The following is a 17,845-nucleotide window of genomic DNA, read 5'->3' on the forward strand; positions in this document are numbered from 1 at the left end:
CCTCACCCTGCATGAGAGTGAGAAGGCTGGCAAGAGGTGTGTGTGTGGGGGGTGTCTCTTGCTTGTGTTGGAAATCACAGCCCCACAGCAACATTCAGGTTGCTGATCCCTCAGGATCACCAAGTCCAACCCAGAACTCTGCAAGTTTCACCCCTAAACCATTTTCCCAAACACCACATCCTAATCTGGAGACCCAGTCCTATTTGACAGTGATTTTAGCTGGTCCTGTCCTCCAGATGGGCTTCCAGTATGAGACTGTGGGTTGAGGGGGTTGCATAGGAAACTTAACCCTGGGTGGTCTCTCATGTTAGGGTGCTGCTGTCTGCTTCTAGCAGGGCTGACAGGGGGTTCCTGGTTGCCCTGACACTGAGGAAACACACACAGAAAGCTCTGTTAGTAAGTAGTTATTCTCACTGAGTGACTTGGGTAACAGATGTCTTTTGGTGCATAGCTTTTGATCCTTCCAGTTCCTGTCAGATGTTACTTGATGAGGGAACAGAGAGTCTGCTCAGTAAGTTTGCTGAGGACATCAAGCTGGGAGGCTTGGCTGAGACACCTGGAGGCTGTGCAGCCATCCAGAGAGACTTGGACAGACTGAGAGCTGGGCAGAGAGGAACCTAATGAGGTTCAACAAGGACAAGTGCAGAGTCCTGCAGCTGGGGAGGAAGAATAAACTGCAGCAGCACAGCTGGGAGGTGATCTGCTGGAGAGCAGCCCCAAGGAGAAGGAGCTGGGAGTGCTGGTGGGCAGCAAGGTCTGCATGGGACAGCAATGTGCCCTGGGGGCCAAGAAGGCCAATGGGATCCTGGGGTGCATCCAGAAGAGTGTGTCCAGCAGAGCCAGGGAGGTTCTCCTCCCCCTCTACTCTGCCCTGGTGAGACCTCATCTTGAGTACTGTGTCCAGTTTTGGGCTCCCCAGTTTAAGAGGGGCAGGGATCTGCTGGAGAGAGTCCAGGAAAGGGCTCCAAGGATGATTAGGGGGCTGGAGCACTGCCTGGGGAGGAGAGGCTGAGAGCCCTGGGGCTCTTTAGTCTGGAGAAGAGAAGAATGAGAGGGGATTTAATAAATATCTGAGGGCTGGGGGTCAGGAGGGAGGGGACAGGCTCTGCTCTCTTGCTCCCTGTGATGGGACAAGCTGCAGCACAGGAGGTTCCACCTCGAACACAAGGGGGAACTTCTTTTCTGTGAGGGTCCCAGAGCCCTGGAGCAGGCTGCCCAGGGAGGTTGTGGAGTCTCCTTCTCTGGAGCCTTTCAGGGCCTGTCTGGATGTGTGACCTGAGCTAGATTGCATGGTCCTGCTGTGGTGGGGGGGGTTGGTTTAGTCGTGGGGGTCTGTGGTGCCAGGTTGGACTTGATGATCTTTGAGGTCTCTTCCAACCTTGGTGATGCTGTGAGCTCTTTGGGTCCCTCCCAACCCCTGACACCCCGTGAGCTGTGAGCCTGTGAGTTTGGCATTGCAGCCAGGGTTAGACTGGTGACTTCTTTCTGCTGTTGTCCTGATACTATTCCCAATCAAGGCAAAATTCTCCTTCAGTGCTAAACCTTTGATGTTGTGGGGTTTTTTTTTTGACCCAAGCATTGGTGCAATTCCTCTGCTGCTATGAGCAAAGACACTGTGGCTGAAACTCAGTGGCTGCCAATATGCTTTCAGGGGAAGGCAGTCACGTTTGGGGGGGGCCTTTGGTGCTGCACTTCCTGAGAGCAACAGATTGCTGTGCAGCTTTGGCTAGTGTACAGCTGGCCAGCAGCCCTGTATTTCTAACAACCTCATCTGCTGTGTTATTTTCTAGGAGATTGTTTCAAGTGGTTTCTGGAGCAGAATTGTCCCTTTAGGGAGCTGGGAAGGAATTTGAATCAAATCTTCTGACTGCCTTTTGTGTGTGTGTGTTCTACAAACTTCTCTTTTGGTGATCATACAAGAAGAAAAGGCAAGAGAGGAGGTGGGAGTGGCAGGGACAGGAAGGAGGTGAAAGATCTGCATGTCCTCTGGAAGATCTGTGTGGAAATTCCTGCAGATACACCAGCATGGGACATCACCTACCTGGGGTTCAACACAAGCTTTTCAAATACCAACAGAATTCCTTTCCCCAAGTCTCACAGGGTTGTAGAATCAGCCAGGTTAGAGGAGACCTCAGAGATGATCAAGTCCAACCTATGACCTAAGACCTAACACCTCCTGACAACTAAACCATGGCTCCAAGTGCCACATCCAATCCCTTTTTGAACACCTCCAGGGATGGGGACTCCACCACAGTATCACAGAATCACCAAGGTTGGAAGAGGCCTCAAAGATCATCAAGTCCAACCTGTCTCCACAGACCTCATGACTAAACCACAGCACCAAGTGCCACAACCAGTCCCTTCTTGAACACCTCCAGTGATGGTGACTCCACCACCTCCCTGGGCAGCACATCCCAATGGCTAACAACTCTCTCAGTGAAGAACTTTCTCCTCACCTCCAGCCTAAGCTTCCCTTGGCACAGCTTGAGACTGTGTCTTCTTGTTCTGGTGCCGCTGGCCTGGGAGCAGAGACCAACCCCCACCTGGCTCCAGTTGTAGAGAGCAAAAAGGTCTCCCCTGAGCCTCCTCTTCTCCAGGCTAAGCAACCCCAGCTCCCTCAGCCTCTCCTCACAGGGCTGTGCTCCCTCCCTAGCCTCATTGCCCTTCTCTGGACACATTCAAGAGTCTCAATGTCCTTCTTAAATTGAGGAGCCCAGAACTGGACACAGGACTCCAGGTGTGGCCTGACCAGTGCTGAGCACAGGGCAGAATGACTTCCCTGCTCCTGCTGGCCACACTGCTCCTGATGCAGGCCAGGATGCCATTGGGCTTTTGACCTAGGAACTGAGATGAAGCTGAGAAGATCTGGGGGGGGCAATGGAAAAATAATAGAAGTGAGTAGATTGAGATTGCATGTGAGGAAGAAGTTGTTCCCCATGAGGGTGGTGAGAGCCTGGCACAGGTTGCCCAGGGAGGTGGTGGCAGCCTCATCCCTGGAGGTTTTTCAGGCCAGGCTGGCTGTGGCTGTGAGCAACCTGCTGTAGTGTGAGGTGTCCCTGGCCACAACAGGGGGGCTGGAACTGGATGCTCCTTGAGGTCCCTTCCAAGCCTAACAATTCTATGCCTCTATGTAGGAAGGCAGCAGAAATGCAAGAAGTTGGCCACTTTTCAGAGCCAGGGGAAAATTGTGCTTGATGTCCTTGGTGGAGCCGTCGGGAAGTTAACTTTTGTTGTGTTGCTTTCTGGTTCCTCTCCTAATAGAAATCAGAGGAGGAAGAGAAAAGGAAGTCTGGTTCCTGAAAATCTCCAAGCTGGCACTGGCTTTTGCAATTATCCACTCCAAGCCAGCAGGGCAGAGTTGCAGAGAATACATTGAGCACCTTGCCAGGGCTGCATCCGAGCCTGAGCAGGGCTGGAAATCCAGAGCTGAAGCGCTGGAGGCTGAAGTTCTTCGCTTGCGTCAGGAGCTGCTTCTACACAAGATCTGTCCAAGATTCTGCCTGGAAAATGGTGAGATCCTGAGAGAATTCCTGGCTAGGGGAGGGTTGGTGAGCTCCAGCAGCAAGTGTTTCTCTGACTTGTGAATGTGGAGTGAGTCATTCTCGTTCTAGGACATCAAAGGCACAGGGACGAGCGGTGGAGGATGGCTGCAGGCTCCAGGGAGGGATCTGGGGACAGACTGAGAGAGTTGGGGCTGCTCACTGAGGAGAAGAGAAGGCTCCCAGGAGACCTTATTGTAGCCTTCCAGTGTCTGAAGGGGCCTACAAGAAAGCTGGGGAGGGACTTTTGAGGGTGTCAGGGAGTGATAGGACTGGGGGGGATGGAGCAAAACTAGAAAGGGGTAGATTGAGATTGGATGTGAGGAAGAAGTTCTTCCCCATGAGGGTGGTGAGAGCCTGGCACAGGTTGCCCAGGGAGGTGGTGGAAGCCTCATCCCTGGAGGTGTTTGCAGCCAGGCTGGATGTGGCTGTGAGCAACCTGCTATAGTGTGAGGTGTCATAGTATCATAGTGTCAGTCAGGGTTGGAAGGGACCACAAGGATCATCTGGTTCCAACCCCCCTGCCATGGGCAGGGACACCCCACACTAGATCAGGCTGGCCAGAGCCTCATCCAGCCTGGGCTTAAACACCTCCAGGGATGGGGCCCCAACCACCTCCCTGGACAACCCATTCCAGGGCTTCACCACTCTCATGGGGAAGAACTTCCTCCTCACCTCCAGCCTGAATCTCCCCACCTCCAGCTTCATTCCATTCCCCCTAGTCCTATCACTACCTGAGATCCTGAGCAGTCCCTCCCCAGCCTTCTTGTAGGCCCCCTTCAGATACAGGAAGGCCACAATGAGGTCACCTCAGAGCCTTCTCTTCTCCAGACTGAACAGCCCCAACTCCTTCAGTCTGTCCTCATAGCAGAGCAGCTCCAGCCCTCTGCTCATCCTTGTGGCCCTTCTCTGTGTCCCTGGCCATGGCAGTGGGGTTGGAACTGGCTGCTTCTTGAGGTCCCTTCCAACCCTGACAATTCTGTGATTCTGTGATTTCTTCTGGGAGATGGAGGGGAAAATGCTCTTGGCTGAAGAGGGGAGAGATTTCACTGTTGAGGGGATGCCTGGAATCAAAATGTGTTGCTAGTTGCTTTATAACTGGAGATTTTTAGAAGGCTCCCTGATAGAAAGCTTGGTGAGACTTCACTGGAGTGCCTTTGTGCTGACAGCATAGCTGCTCTGTTGCCTTGTGATATGATTTCTGGGTGCTACCTTTGACTGAGAGGGGGGATGGATTAGATTTTAGCTAGAAGCTCTAAGGGTTGGTAGGTTGGTTTATTTATTTTCTCAATAATAGACTTTCTCTAGCAGAGAAGTTGTAGCCAGGTGGGGGTTGGTCTCTTCTGCCAGCCAAGCAGCACCAGAACAAGAGGACACCGTCTCAAGTTGTGCCAGGGGAGGTTTAGGCTGGAGGTGAGAAGAAAGCTCTTCCCAGCAAGAGAGATTGGCCATTGGGATGTGCTGCCCAGGGAGGTGGTGGAGTCCCCATCCCTGGAGGTGTTCACAAAAGGCTTGGATGTGGCACTGGGAGCCATGGTTTAGTTGTCAGGAGGTGTCAGGTGTTAGGCCATAGGTTGGACTTGATGACCTCTGAGGTCTTTTCCAACCTGCTTGATTCTGTGATTGTGTGACAGTGATGTAATGACTCTTCATGCTTGTCTTCATGCTGTGAGGAGCTGATTGCATGTATGCATGCAGTCAGGAGAGGTTTATTAGCATCTAATGTTTGGAGAGGATGTTCTCCTTGTGCAGGAAGCAGAACATATCCAGGACATGAAAGCAAATAATCTGCAGATTCTCTTTCCAGTCTAACTTTGGTGAAGTTGTTTGAGCAGTTGAGCTGAGCAGTGCTGATTCCTCACTTGCCAGAGGAAGCTCTGTTAGTTGTGAGGTAGGATGAGGAACGAGCTGTCCTTGGCAAACAGCACCTCTCCCAGTGGATGGCAGCTTGCATCATCCCAGTCACACTCAAGTTTGTTCACAGGCCTAAAGTGTGATACATCTAATTTTAGACAGCTGCAGCTGCACTAAATCCTCTGTTCCAAGGTACCTTCAGTAGCTAACCAAATCCCATTTGTGAGTGTGGGCAAGCCTTGTTTAGCAATGGAATCATAAAGAGTAGAGATGACTGTGTGGCATCTGTAATCCTTCTGTATGCCTGCAGTCTCTCCAGGCTACAAACCCAATACAGCACCTACTGTGTAGCTGCTTTTCCCTTCATCTCTTTGTGTTTATGTTAGTGTGCTTATGGTTGATAGTAGGCTGAACATCAGCCAGCAGTGTGCCCAGGGGGCCAGGAAGGCCGAGAGCATCCTGGCCTGCATCAGGAGCAGTGTGGCCAGCAGGAGCAGGGAGGTCATTCTGCCCTGTGCTCAGCACTGCTTAGGCCACACCTTGAGTCCTGTGTCCAGTTCTGGGCCCCTCAGTTTAAGAAGGACATTGAGACACTTGAAGGTGTCCAGAGGAGGGCAACAAAGCTGGGGAGGGGTCTGGAGCACAGCCCTGTGAGGAGAGGCTGAGGGAGCTGGGGTTGCTTAGCCAGGAGAAGAGGAGGCTCAGGGGAGACCTTCTTGCTCTCTCCAGCTCCCTGAAAGGAAGTTGTAGCCAGGTGGGGGTTGGTCTCTTCTGCCAGGCAAGCAGCACCAGAACAAGAGGACACAGTCTGAAGCTGTGCCAGGGGAGGTTTAGGCTGGAGGTGAGGAGAAAGTTCTTCCCAGCAAGAGAGATTGGATATTGGGATGTGCTGCCCAGGGAGGTGGTGGAGTCACCTGGAGGTGTTCAAAAAAGGCTTGGATGTGGCACTTGGAGCCATGGTTTAGTTGTCAGGAGGTGTTAGGTGTAGGGTAATAGGTTGAGCTTGATGTTCTCTGAGGTCTTTTCCAGCCTGGTTGATTCTGTGTTTCAGTGATTCAATGAGTTCCAGTCCTTCAGCCAAGGTTCACTTTGCAGCTGGATCTTCCCTGCTCTGTATTCTGAGCGTGAGAGCTTTCTTCTCCCACCTGCTGTCTGTAATAATGGTAGTAGGCCTTTCAGAGGCTTCAGGAGTGATTAGAGACTGCCCGTGGAGTTTGATTTCCCTGAGGTGAGAAATTTGTGAGCTCTTTGAAGCTGTGATGCCTGTTTGCCTTCTCCAAACAAAGTGGCATGCAGCATGGCTGCACAGGAAGGAGAAAGAACAAAGCTGCCATTTAAGAAGTATTTTTGTCCCCCCTGAGTCGTTGTTTGTCCTCAGAGACCCCCCCCCCAAAAAAAAAGCTTGAGGCTCCTTTCTGAGGGGTAGGAGCCTGCTTTCCTGCAGTTGAAGTGGTGGCAGTACAAGTTGTTCCTCTTTAATGTGTTGTGTGGAAAACTGCTGAGGTTTACACTCCCTGTGCTGCAAGTGGAAGTTCCTTACTTGACTTAATGTGCAGCTGTCTGTATGAATACGAGGCCAGTGGTGGTGCTTTTGCATGGTGCTGCTTTGGGCTGTGCATCACCCACCCTAGGAGAAGGAGAAGCAGATCTTTCTCTAACTGTCTCTTCATTGGGCTCCCCAGTTCGAGAGAGACAGAGACCTGCTGGAGAGAGTCCAACAGAGAGCCACAAGGATGCTGCCCAGGGAGGTGGTGGAGTCCCTGTCCCTGGCAGGGTTCACAAAAGGCTTGGATGTGGCACTTGGAGCCATGGTTTAGTTGTCAGGAGGTGTTAGGTATGGGGTAATAGGTTGGACTTGATGATCTCTCAGGTCTTTTCCCCCCTGGTTGATTCTATGATTCTTTGATTCTATGCTTAGGGGACTTGAGCATCTCCCCTGTGAAGAGAGACTGAGAGCCTGGGGCTGGAGAAGAGAAGGCTGAGAGGGATCTGATCAATGTCTCTCAGTAGCTGAGGGTCAAGTGGAGGGGGCCAAGCTCTTTTGGGTGGTGTGCAATAGTAAGACAAGGAACAACAGGTACAAGCTTGAACATAGAAGAAGAAGTTCTTCCCAGCAAGAGAGACTGGCCATTGGGATGTGCTGCCCAGGGAGGTGGTGGAGTCACCATCCCTGAAGGTGTCTAAGAGGAGCCTGGATGAGGCACTTGGTGCCATGATTTAGTTGATGAGATGGTGTTGGATGATAAGTTGGACTTGATCTCAAAGGGCTTTTCCAACCTGGTTAATTCTGTTCTATTTCATTCTAGATAAGATTTCACCTCACCATGAGGAGAAACTTCTTTGCAGTGAGGGTGACAGATCCCTGGAACATTCTGCCCAGAGAGGTTGTGGAGTCTCCTGCTCTGGAGACTTTCCACACACCCCTGGGTGCTTTCCTGTGCAGACTCCTCTGGGTGCTGCTGCTCTGGCAGGGGGGTTGGACTGGATGATATCTGGAGGTCCCTTCCAACCTCTGATGTTGTTTAACTCTGTGATTCTATGATTATCTTCCACCATGTCATTATTGCCCTGGCAACTCTGCCCCTGGGTAGAAACAAATCAGATTTCATATTAACCAAACCTCCTTCCCTTCCTTTGAGTCAGCTGAAAAATCCCTGGCAGTGAGGGAAGGAACTCCTTGGTGTCATTCCAAGAAGGGGAGCATGGGATGTCTGAGCGTTCCTTTGTCACTTCCCTTTGGTGCTACCTGAAAAGACAAAGGCTCTGAGAGAGCCTTGATGAATTCATGGCTTCGTGGCTTGAAGCACCTGTCCCCTAAGACAAATCCCTTAGCTGTTAGCAGCCCATCAAATCAAGCCACACTGTTTCTTGGCAGCCTTTGTTAAAGAGATCTGAAAAGCCTGCAGCTGTTACTCCAACCTAGGCAGGCACAGATGCAATGCTCCCCCCCTGGTGGTTTTTTCCCCCCAAGCATGTATTTTAGGAGTGACAATTTAGAGGATGGATGTTTATTGCCTCTGTTGCCTTAGGCTGATCCTCCTGAAGGCTTCCAAGGCAGTTAGCCAGGGTGTATTTTTAGCCAAGCTTCTATCAAGCATGGGTTCTCTTCTCCTTAGCTTCACCTTCAGTCTTGATTCATGGTCCTCCCTTCGAGGAATTCACACTCTAGGAAGGTACTGAACTGCTTGTTCCCCTCCTGAGAAATAGCAGCAAACAAACCCACTGCCTCCCCTGCCTGGCCCCCCACTGCCTTTCTGTTGGGTTGGAATGGCATGGAGTGGAATGGAATGGCATGGAGTGGAATGGCATGGCATGGAATGGCATGGAGTGGAATGGAATGGAGTGGAATGGCATAGAATGGAATGGAATGGAGTGGAATGGCATGGCATGGAATGGCATGGAGTGGAATGGAATGGAGTGGAATGGCATAGAATAGAATGGAATAGAATAGAATAGAATTGAATTGAATTAACCAGGTTGGAAAAGACCTTCCAGATCATCCAGTCCAACCTATCACCCAGCACCATCTGATCAACTAAACCATGGCACCAAGTGCCTCAGCCAGGCTCTTCCTAAACACCTCCAGTGATGGTGACTCCACCACCTCCCTGGGCAGCACATCCCAAGGGCCAATCTCTCTTGCTGGGAAGAATTTCTTCCTAACATCCAGCTTAAACCTCCCCTGGCACAGCTTGGCCAGGCAGAAAGGGATCTGGGGGGACTGGTGGACAGCAGCTGAACATGAGCCAGAAGTGTGCCCAGGTGGCCAAGGCGGCCAATGGCATCCTGGCCTGCATCAGGAAGAGTGTGGCCAGCAGGAGCAGGGAAGTCATTCTGCCCTGTGCTCAGCACTGCTTAGGCCACACCTGGAGTCCTGTGTCCAGTTCTGGGCTCCTCAGGTTAGGAAAGATGTTGAGATGCTGGAAGGTGTCCAGAGAAGGGCAACAAAGCTGGGGAGGGGTCTGGAGCACAGCCCTGTGAGGAGAGGCTGAGGGAGCTGGGGTTGCTTAGCCTGGAGAAGAGGAGGCTCAGGGGAGACCTTCTTGCTCTCTACAACTCCCTGAAGGGAGGTTGTAGCCAGGTGGGGGTTGGTCTCTTCTCCCAGGCAACCAGCACCAGAACAAGAGGACACAGTCTCAAGCTGTGCCAGGGGAGGTTCAGGCTGGATGTTAGGAAGAAATTCTTCCCAGCAAGAGAGATTGGCCATTGGGATGTGCTGCCCAGGGAGGTGGTGGAGTCACCATCCCTGGAGGTGTTTAAAAGGAGCCTGGCTGAGGCACTTGGTGCCATGGTTTAGTTGATCAGATGGTGTTGGGTGATAGGTTGGGCTGGATGATCTCTGAGCTCTTTTCCAAGCTGGTTAATTCTGTATTCTGTGTTTTGAGGCATTTCATTGTACATGTGGGAAAAGGCAGCAATTTCCTTTGCAGATTACTCTGAACACCTCAGTCTCCTTCCTTCTTACTGGAAGCTCAGACCTGCTGCAAAACCAGAAGCATTTAGAACTGGAAGCAACCAGCTGACCAGCTGAGGTGAAACTAATTATAAAGTGAAACTAATTGTGAAGTGAAAGTAATTATAGACTGTGCTCAACTGAACTAATTATAAATGATACACAAGTCCAGGTCAGCAGCAAGGAGGTTATTGGCTTTTGCCTCATCCCTGGAGGTTTTGAAGGCCAGGCTGGATGTGGCTGTGAGCAACCTGCTGGAGTGTGAGGTGTCCCTGCCCATGGTTGGAACTGGCTGAGCCTTGAGGTCCCTTCCAACCCTGACAATTCTATGATTCTATGATTCCCTTTTGACTTCTCAGAAAGTCATGCCTGGGCTGTTTCTGGCTCAGTAGGGAGTGGTAGAAACATCAAGGGCTCAGCTTAAAGCCCCAGCCTTTCCTCAGTAGTCAAAGAAGGGATTAGATGCTATCTGCTTTGATGAGAGCAGAAGAGTGACAGCTGGTCAGAGTCTTTTCACAGAAGCACAGGCACATTCAGGTTGGAAAAGACCCTCAGGAGCACCAAGTCCAACCCACAACCCTACTCTACAAGGTTCACCCCTAAACCACAGCCCCAAGCACCACAGCCAAACCACCTTGAAACACAGCCAGGCTTGGGGACTCCACCACCTCCCTGGGCAGCACATTCCAAGGCCTGACCACTCTTGCCATCAAAAAATGTTTCCTAATGACCACTCTAAACCTACCCAGTGGCAGCTTGAGGCCATTCCCTTTTGTTCTGTCACTGATTACCTGGAAGAAGAGACCAGCAGCAGCCTCTCCACAACCTCGTTTCAGGGAGCTGTAGACAGCAATGAGGTCTCCCCTCAGCCTCCTCTTCTCTGAACAGTTTGATTTGAAGCCTCTGAAAAGGGCAAAACTCTCCACTGTAACTGAAGTGTCTGGGGATATTTCCTCTGTGTGCTTCCATTAAAAGGAGTGATGGGAGAGCATCACTGATAAAAGATTGATCTCTCTTTGAGCATTAAAAACTACAAAACACATTCAGCAAGAAAGAGAAGACCAAAACCTGTCCATGTTCCTCAGTGTATGTAGTATTTTCAGCCTCATGAAGGAATCTCCTTCTTTGTGGAGGGCACAGCACTCCAAATCAGACTGAGTAACAATGATCAGGTCAGATTGGATGTGAGGAAGAAGTTGTTGCCCATGAGGGTGGTGAGAGCCTGGCACAGGTTGCCCAGGGAGGTGGTGGAAGCCTCCTGCCTGGAGGTGTTTGCAGCCAGGCTGGATGTGGCTGTGAGCAACCTGCTGTGGTGTGAGGTGTCCCTGCCCATGGCAGGGGGGATGGAGCTGGATGCTCCTTGAGGTCCCTTCCAACCCTGACAATTCTGTGATTCTGTGATACATACCAGTCTGTTAGAAGCAATTACTTCCCTCCCCAGAAGGAAGCTGTGAAATGTTTACAGCTGTCCTGAGTAACATTTAGCAAAGATTTGAGTTCCCTTGGCATGGGGAGCAGTAAGGTGGAGGCCTGTGTGCTGGACTTCCCAAATTACCCTGCTGTCTTTCTGTATCCTAGAATCATGGACTTGTTAGGAAGGGACCTCAAGGCTCAGCCAGTTCCAACCCCCCTGCCATGGGCAGGGACACCTCACACCGCAGCAGGTTGCTCACAGCCACATCCAGCCTGGCTGCAAACACCTCCAGGCAGGAGGCTTCCACCACCTCCCTGGGCTATTTTTTGCTGGTCAGCATATTTGAATGAGCTGCTGTTGCAGATTGCTGTGTCCTGTCACCACTTTTTTCCCCCTCGTGGTACTTGGCAGGAAGCAAGGAATGCACAAGGATGGCAGCTGCAGAGGAGCCTCTGAGGAGCAGCTTTGGCTTTGTTCTTTTTCTAGCTTCCTTTTCTTCCAAGGTGAGAGGATTCTCCACTGGGCAGCAGGCAACACTGAGTTTGATGTTGCCATGGAAAAGAGATCTCATTCTTTTGGTTTGGTGCTTAGGGATGTGATGTGTCTGCATAAAGATTCTTCCTCTCTCCCTCTGCCCCCCCTGCCACCCCTACAAAGTGGCCTCTCCATACAGATCACCGAAGCACAGAAACAGTCAGGTGGGAAAAGACCTTCAGGAGCACCAAGTCCAACTCAGAACCCTACTCTACAAGGGTCACCCCTAAACCAGAGCCCCAAGCACCACAGCCAAACCACCTTCAAACACAGCCAGGCTGGGGGACTCCACCACCTCCCTGGGCAGCACATTCCAAACTTGCCATCAAAAAATGTTTCCTAATTTCCTGGAATGTGTCCAGAGAAGGGCCAGGAGGATGAGCAGAGGGCTGGAGCACCTCTCCTATGAGGACAGACTGAAGGAGTTGGGGCTGTTCAGTCTGGAGAAGAGAAGGTTCTGAGGTGACCTCATTGTGGCCTTCCAGTATCTGAAGGGGGCTACAAGAAGGCTGGGGAGGGACTGCTCAGGATCTCAGGCAGTGATAGGACTAGGGGGAATGGAATGAAGCTGGAGGTGGGGAGATTCAGGCTGGAGGTGAGGAGGAAGTTCTTCCCCATGAGAGTGGTGAAGCCCTGGGATGGGTTGTCCGGGGAGGTGGTCGGGGCCCTGTCCCTGGAGGTGTTTAAGCCCAGGCTGGATGAGGCTCTGGCCAGGCTGATGTAGTGTGGGGTGTCCCTGCCCATGGCAGCGGGGTTGGAACCAGATGATCCTTGTGGTCCCTTCCAACCCTGACTGATACTATGATACTATGTCCAGGCTAAACCTACCCAGTGGCAGCTTGAGGCCATTCCCTCTTGTTCTGTCACTAACTCCCTGTGAGAAGAGAGCAGCAGCAGCCTCTCCACAACCTCCTTTCAGGTAGCTGTAGACAGCAATGAGGTCTCCCCTCAGCCTCCTCTGTTTCACACTAACCATCCCCAGCTCCTTCAGTCTCTCTTCATCAGATTTCTTCTCCAGGCCTTTCCCAGCTTCCTTGCCCTCCTCTGCCCTGGCTCCAGCACCTCCACAGCTCTCCTGTATTGAGGTGCCCAAAACTGGACACGACACTCAAGGTGTGACCTCACCAGTGCTGAGTGCAAGGTCATCCCAGTCTAAGTAAGAGTCATCCCAGCATTTTCTCTGGGGAATGATGGTGTCAGAGGGACTGTACTTCAAGAATGAACTCTCAGTTGATATCTCAAGGGTCCTAATGCACTCCCAGGCTTCCAAGTGTGCTGCTAATGCAGGTAGGCAGGCCTGCAAGCCATGTGTCACCATCTGAAATGCCGTTTGGTTGTGTGAGGAGGGGAGCCAGGAAGCGAGGGAGGATCCAGCAGATTGACAAAAACGGAGCTCCAATGTGTTTAGCACAGATTTATGGGAGTGTGGCTCTTGGAATCTGATGATGAGATAAATCTGTTCATCTTAATTGTGGTGCCACAATGAGAAACTTTTCTGAAAGCTGAGGCCTATTCAGGATAATTAAATAAGTTAATTTGCAATCTGGAACGAGCACCAGCTGGAGTGTAATGATTCACTGGAATCTCAGAGTGCTGCTCCTTCCATGGATAACAAGTGTGTTGTGGTGGTGGAAGCTTTCTCCTGGTGAAAGCAGATGCTGTCTGTCTTCTCAGATGGCACTGCTGCAGCTGTTCTGAGCATCTACTTGGGGCACAGGCCCCCAAGAATCATCCAGCTTTCTGCACAGGAACACATCGAAGGGCTGGGCTCTACACCCTGGCCACAGCAACCCCAGGCAGTGCTACAGGCTGGGGTCAGAGTGGCTGGAGAGCAGCCAGGCAGGAAGGGACCTGGGGGTGATGGTTGGCAGCAGCTGAACACGAGCCAGCAGTGTGCCCAGGTGGCCAAGAATGCCAATGGCATCAGGAAGAGTGTGGCCAGCAGGAGCAGGGAGGTCATTGTGCCCCTGTGCTCAGCACTGCTTCCAATGTCTTGACACAGGAAGCAGAACTTAGGTGACGGTATTCTGAAAAGTCAAACACAGGCTGAGCATTTTCATCACATCCTGACTCAGTTCAGCATTTTCCCAAGCACAGAGAAACACTCAGGTAAGGGTGGGCTGGCAGCAGCCATCTGCTGCTCTGGAGGCTGAGAACACAGAGTGGGGCTTAAGGGCATGGCAGTTGAAAGTTCTACTGTAAGCCATCTACAAAAGGAGGTGAAAACTAATCCTGGCCTGCATCAGGAGCAGTGTGGCCAGCAGGAGCCCTGCCCTGTACTCAGCACTGCTTAGGCCACACCTGGAGTCCTGTGTCCAGTTCTGGGGCCCTCAGGTTAGGAAAGATGTTGAGATGCTGGAAGGTGTCCAGAGAAGGGCAAGGAGGCTGGGGAGGGGTCTGGAGCACAGCCCTGTGAGGAGAGGCTGAGGGAGCTGGGGTTGCTTAGCCTGCAGAAGAGGAGGCTCAGGGGAGACCTTCTTGCTGTCTACAACTCCCTGAAGGGAGGTTGTAGCCAGGTGGGGGTTGGTCTCTTCTCCCAGGCAGGCAACCAGCACCAGAACAAGAGGACACAGTCTCAAGCTGTGCCAGGGGAGGTTCAGGCTGGATGTTAAGAAGAAATTATTCCCAGAGAGAGTGATTGGCCACTGGAATGTGCTGCCCAGGGAGGTGGTGGGGTCACCATCCCTGGAGGTGTTTAAGAAGAGCCTGGCTGAGGCACTTGATGCCATGGTTTAGTTGATTAGATGGTGCTGGGTGGTAGGTTGGACTTGATGACCTTGAAGGTCTTTTCCAACCTGAGTAATTCTATTCCAAGCCATTCAGAGTTAAACCCAGCTTGATTGTCCCAGTGAGAGAAAGGGTTTGTTATTATTTGATAAACTACAGAGTCACAGAACCAAGGAGGTTGGAAGAGCCCTCCAAGATCCTCAAGTCCAACTGATCACCCAACCCTAACTAATCAACTAGAGATAGCACTAAGTGCCTCATCCAGGCTTTGCTTCAACCCCACCAGGGCCCTTGACCCCACCACCTCCCTGGGCATCAGTACCACAAGTATTCTGTATTTGCCTTGAGCTACACAGGATCTGGGCTGCCTTCTACAGAAAACCCCTAAAGATGAATGGTTATACCCTCCAAATCCTGCTCAATTCTTCCTGAATGCTCAACCATTTACATGCTTTATGTAAGCAAAACCCCTAACAGATTGAGGTGTATGCATCTAAGCCTTCCAAGAAGCATTTAAATCCTGACACTGAGCAATTAATTTGAGGAGTGGAGATTCATTGCAGTGGAATTGGTGGTAAATGGGAGAAAATATGCCAGAAGGAAGTACCTGAGCTATAAAGAGAAGAGCTTTGTTTACAGCCTGCTTGTGTAAACAAAATGGAAAGGCAGAAGGAAAGGGTGGGATACACAGCTGCTGAAATGTTTGCACTTGGAGAATCACAGTGTCACAGAAAATCAGAGCTTGGAAGGGACCTCCAGAGAGCATCCAGCCCAACCCCCCTGCCACAGCAGCAGCACCCCGGGGAGTCTGCACAGGAATGCATCCAGGTGGGGTTGGAAAGGCTCCAGAGAAGGAGACTCCACAACCTCTCTGGGCAGCCTGCTCCAGGGCTCCCTCACCCTCACACCAAAGAAGTTTCTCCTCATGTGGAGCTGAAACCTTCCCTGCTCAAGTTTGTCTCCATTGCTCCTTGGCTTCTTGCTGTGCAGCACCCACAAGAGCTTGGCCCCCTCCCCTTGACCCCCGGCCCTCAGCTCTTGAGAGACATTGATCAGATCCCTCTCAGCCTTCTCCTCTCCAGACTAAACAGCCCCAGGGCTCTCAGTCTCTCTTCCCAGGGGAGATGCTCAAGTCCCCTAAGCATCCTCCTGCCTCTGCCTTGGACTCTCTCCAGCAGCTCTCTGTCTCTCTTGAGCTGGGGAGCCCCAAACTGGCCACAGGATTGCAGCTGTGCTCTCAGCAGGGCAGAGCAGAGGGGGAGCAGAACCTCCCCAGCCCTGCTGGCCACAATTTCCTTGCTGCACCCCAGGATCCCCTTGGCTCTCTTGGCCCCCAGGGCACATTGCTGTCCCATGCAGAACTTGCTGCCCCCCAGCACTCCAAGGTCTTTCTCTGTGGAGCTGCTCTCCAGCAGGGCAGCTCCTAACCTGTCCTGGTGCCTGCTGTTTTCCCTCCCCAGATGCAGGACCCTGCACTTGTCCTTGTTGAACTCCATGAGGTTTGCCTGCAGCCAGCTCCCAGCCTGTGCAGCTCTGGTTGGATGCCAGCACAGCCTGGCAGGTGTCAGCCACCCCCCAGTGCTGTATCATCAGAACTTGCTGAGGGTCCTCTCACTCCCCTCAGCCAGGTGCTTGATAAAGATATTGAACAAAAGTGGACCCAGTACTGATCCCTGGGGAACACCACTGGCCCCAGGCCTCCAGGTTGACTCTGTGCCACTGATCCCAACCCTCTCAACGCTGTTTTTCAGTCCCCCTTCATGGACCATCCATCTCTGCTGCATTTCTTGAGCCTTTCTATGAGGATATCCTGGGTGGAAGCTTTTTAGTATTTTTTTCTCATGAGGGTTTCCAAATGTTCCAAACATGTTGGGACAGTATTGCTTTGCTTTGCTCTGATGCATGCAGAAGTTTGCCTTGGTTCCAGATCAGGACAGCAATGGTGTGCTAAACACAGAGGAGTTAATTAGGGAAGAGAGGGAGTTGCTTTTCCCTCCACCCAGCCAGCTTCATTAGCAATGAAAGCAGAAGGAAAGAGGTTGCCCATGCAGGAAAGGCACAGCAAACACTTAAGGTGTGTGAGGAGATCTTTCTTATTATAGTGGAGAAGAAACTTGATTGATTGTTCGTGGAAAGTGGCCTTGCAAGCAACCAATCAATTAAGATGCAATCAAGAACAGCAGAGTGTCCTGAAACATGCAGCAGGGGGGAGCACAGGGGGAGAAAATATGAATAATTCCACCTATATTTTCATTTCCTTTGAGGAGCTATTGACTGAGCACCTCTTTGGCAAGCAGAGTGCAGCAACCTCAGAGAGGTTTCCAAGACTGACATATTTTCATAGTATAGGATCACAGTATCAGTGAGGGTTGGAAGGGACCACAAGGATCAGCCAGTTCCAACCCCCCTGCCATGGGCAGGGACACCTCACACTACAGCAGGTTGCTCACAGCCACATCCAGCCTGGCTGCAAACACCTCCAGGCAGGAGGCTTCCACCACCTCCCTGGGCAACCTGTGCCAGGCTCTCACCACCCTCATGGGCAACAACTTCTTCCTCACATCCAATCTGAATCTCCCCACTTCTAGTTTTGCTCCATCCCCCTCAGTCCTATCACTCCCTGACACCCTCAAAAGTCCCTCCCCAGCTTTCTTGGAGCCCCCTTCAGATCCTGGAAGGCCACAATTAGGTCTCCTCAGAGCCTTCTCTTCTCCAGACTGAACAGCCCCAGCTCCCTCAGCCTGTCCTCACAGCAGAGCAGCTCCAGCCCTCTGCTCCTCCTCGTGGCCCTTCTCTGGACACCTTCCAGCACCTCCAGATCCTTCCTGTAATAGAGGCTCCAGAACTGGACACAGAGCTCCAGCTGTGGTCTCTTGGCTACCTGTGCTAGTGTTTCACTGCTCTCACTGTAAAAAATGTCTTTGTTGTGCCCAGGCTAAACCTCCTCTCCTTTAGTGTAAAATGATTCCCTCTTGTCCTGTCACAACAGGCTCTGTTAAAAAGACTCTCCTCATCATTCTTATAGGCCCCTATTAAGCACTGCCCATTTCTGTATTCCTTTAGGGGACAGTCTCCAGTTTGGTTCCTGTGCCCATTTCTGTGTTACTGTTGGGGACAGTCTCCAGTTTGGTTCCTCTGCCCATTTCTGTGTTACTTTAGGGGACAGTCCCCAGTTTGGTTCCTCTGCCCATTTCTGTGTTACTTTAGGGGATAGTCTCCAGTTTGGTTCCTCTGCCCATTTCTGTGTTACTGTTGGGGACAGTCTCCAGTTTGGTTCCTCTGCCCATTTCTGTGTTACTTTAGGGGACAGTCCCCAGTTTGGTT

General features: G+C 51.7%; 1 protein-coding gene across 2 annotated transcripts in view; it reads left to right on the forward strand.

Annotated features, from left to right (window-relative positions):
• Positions 1 to 17,845, forward strand: part of MEI4 (meiotic double-stranded break formation protein 4) — an 88,092-nt gene that overhangs the window by 16,977 nt on the left and 53,270 nt on the right. For both annotated transcript variants that reach the window (XM_054162545.1, XM_054162544.1), the window contains exon 2: positions 3,262 to 3,510. In XM_054162545.1, coding sequence (XP_054018520.1) covers positions 3,262 to 3,510 — 249 coding nt within the window. The remainder of the gene's footprint in view (positions 1 to 3,261; positions 3,511 to 17,845) is intronic.

The sequence above is a fragment of the Dryobates pubescens genome, chromosome 6 (assembly GCF_014839835.1).
Source record: "Dryobates pubescens isolate bDryPub1 chromosome 6, bDryPub1.pri, whole genome shotgun sequence".
Classification (NCBI taxonomy): Eukaryota; Metazoa; Chordata; class Aves; order Piciformes; family Picidae; genus Dryobates; species Dryobates pubescens.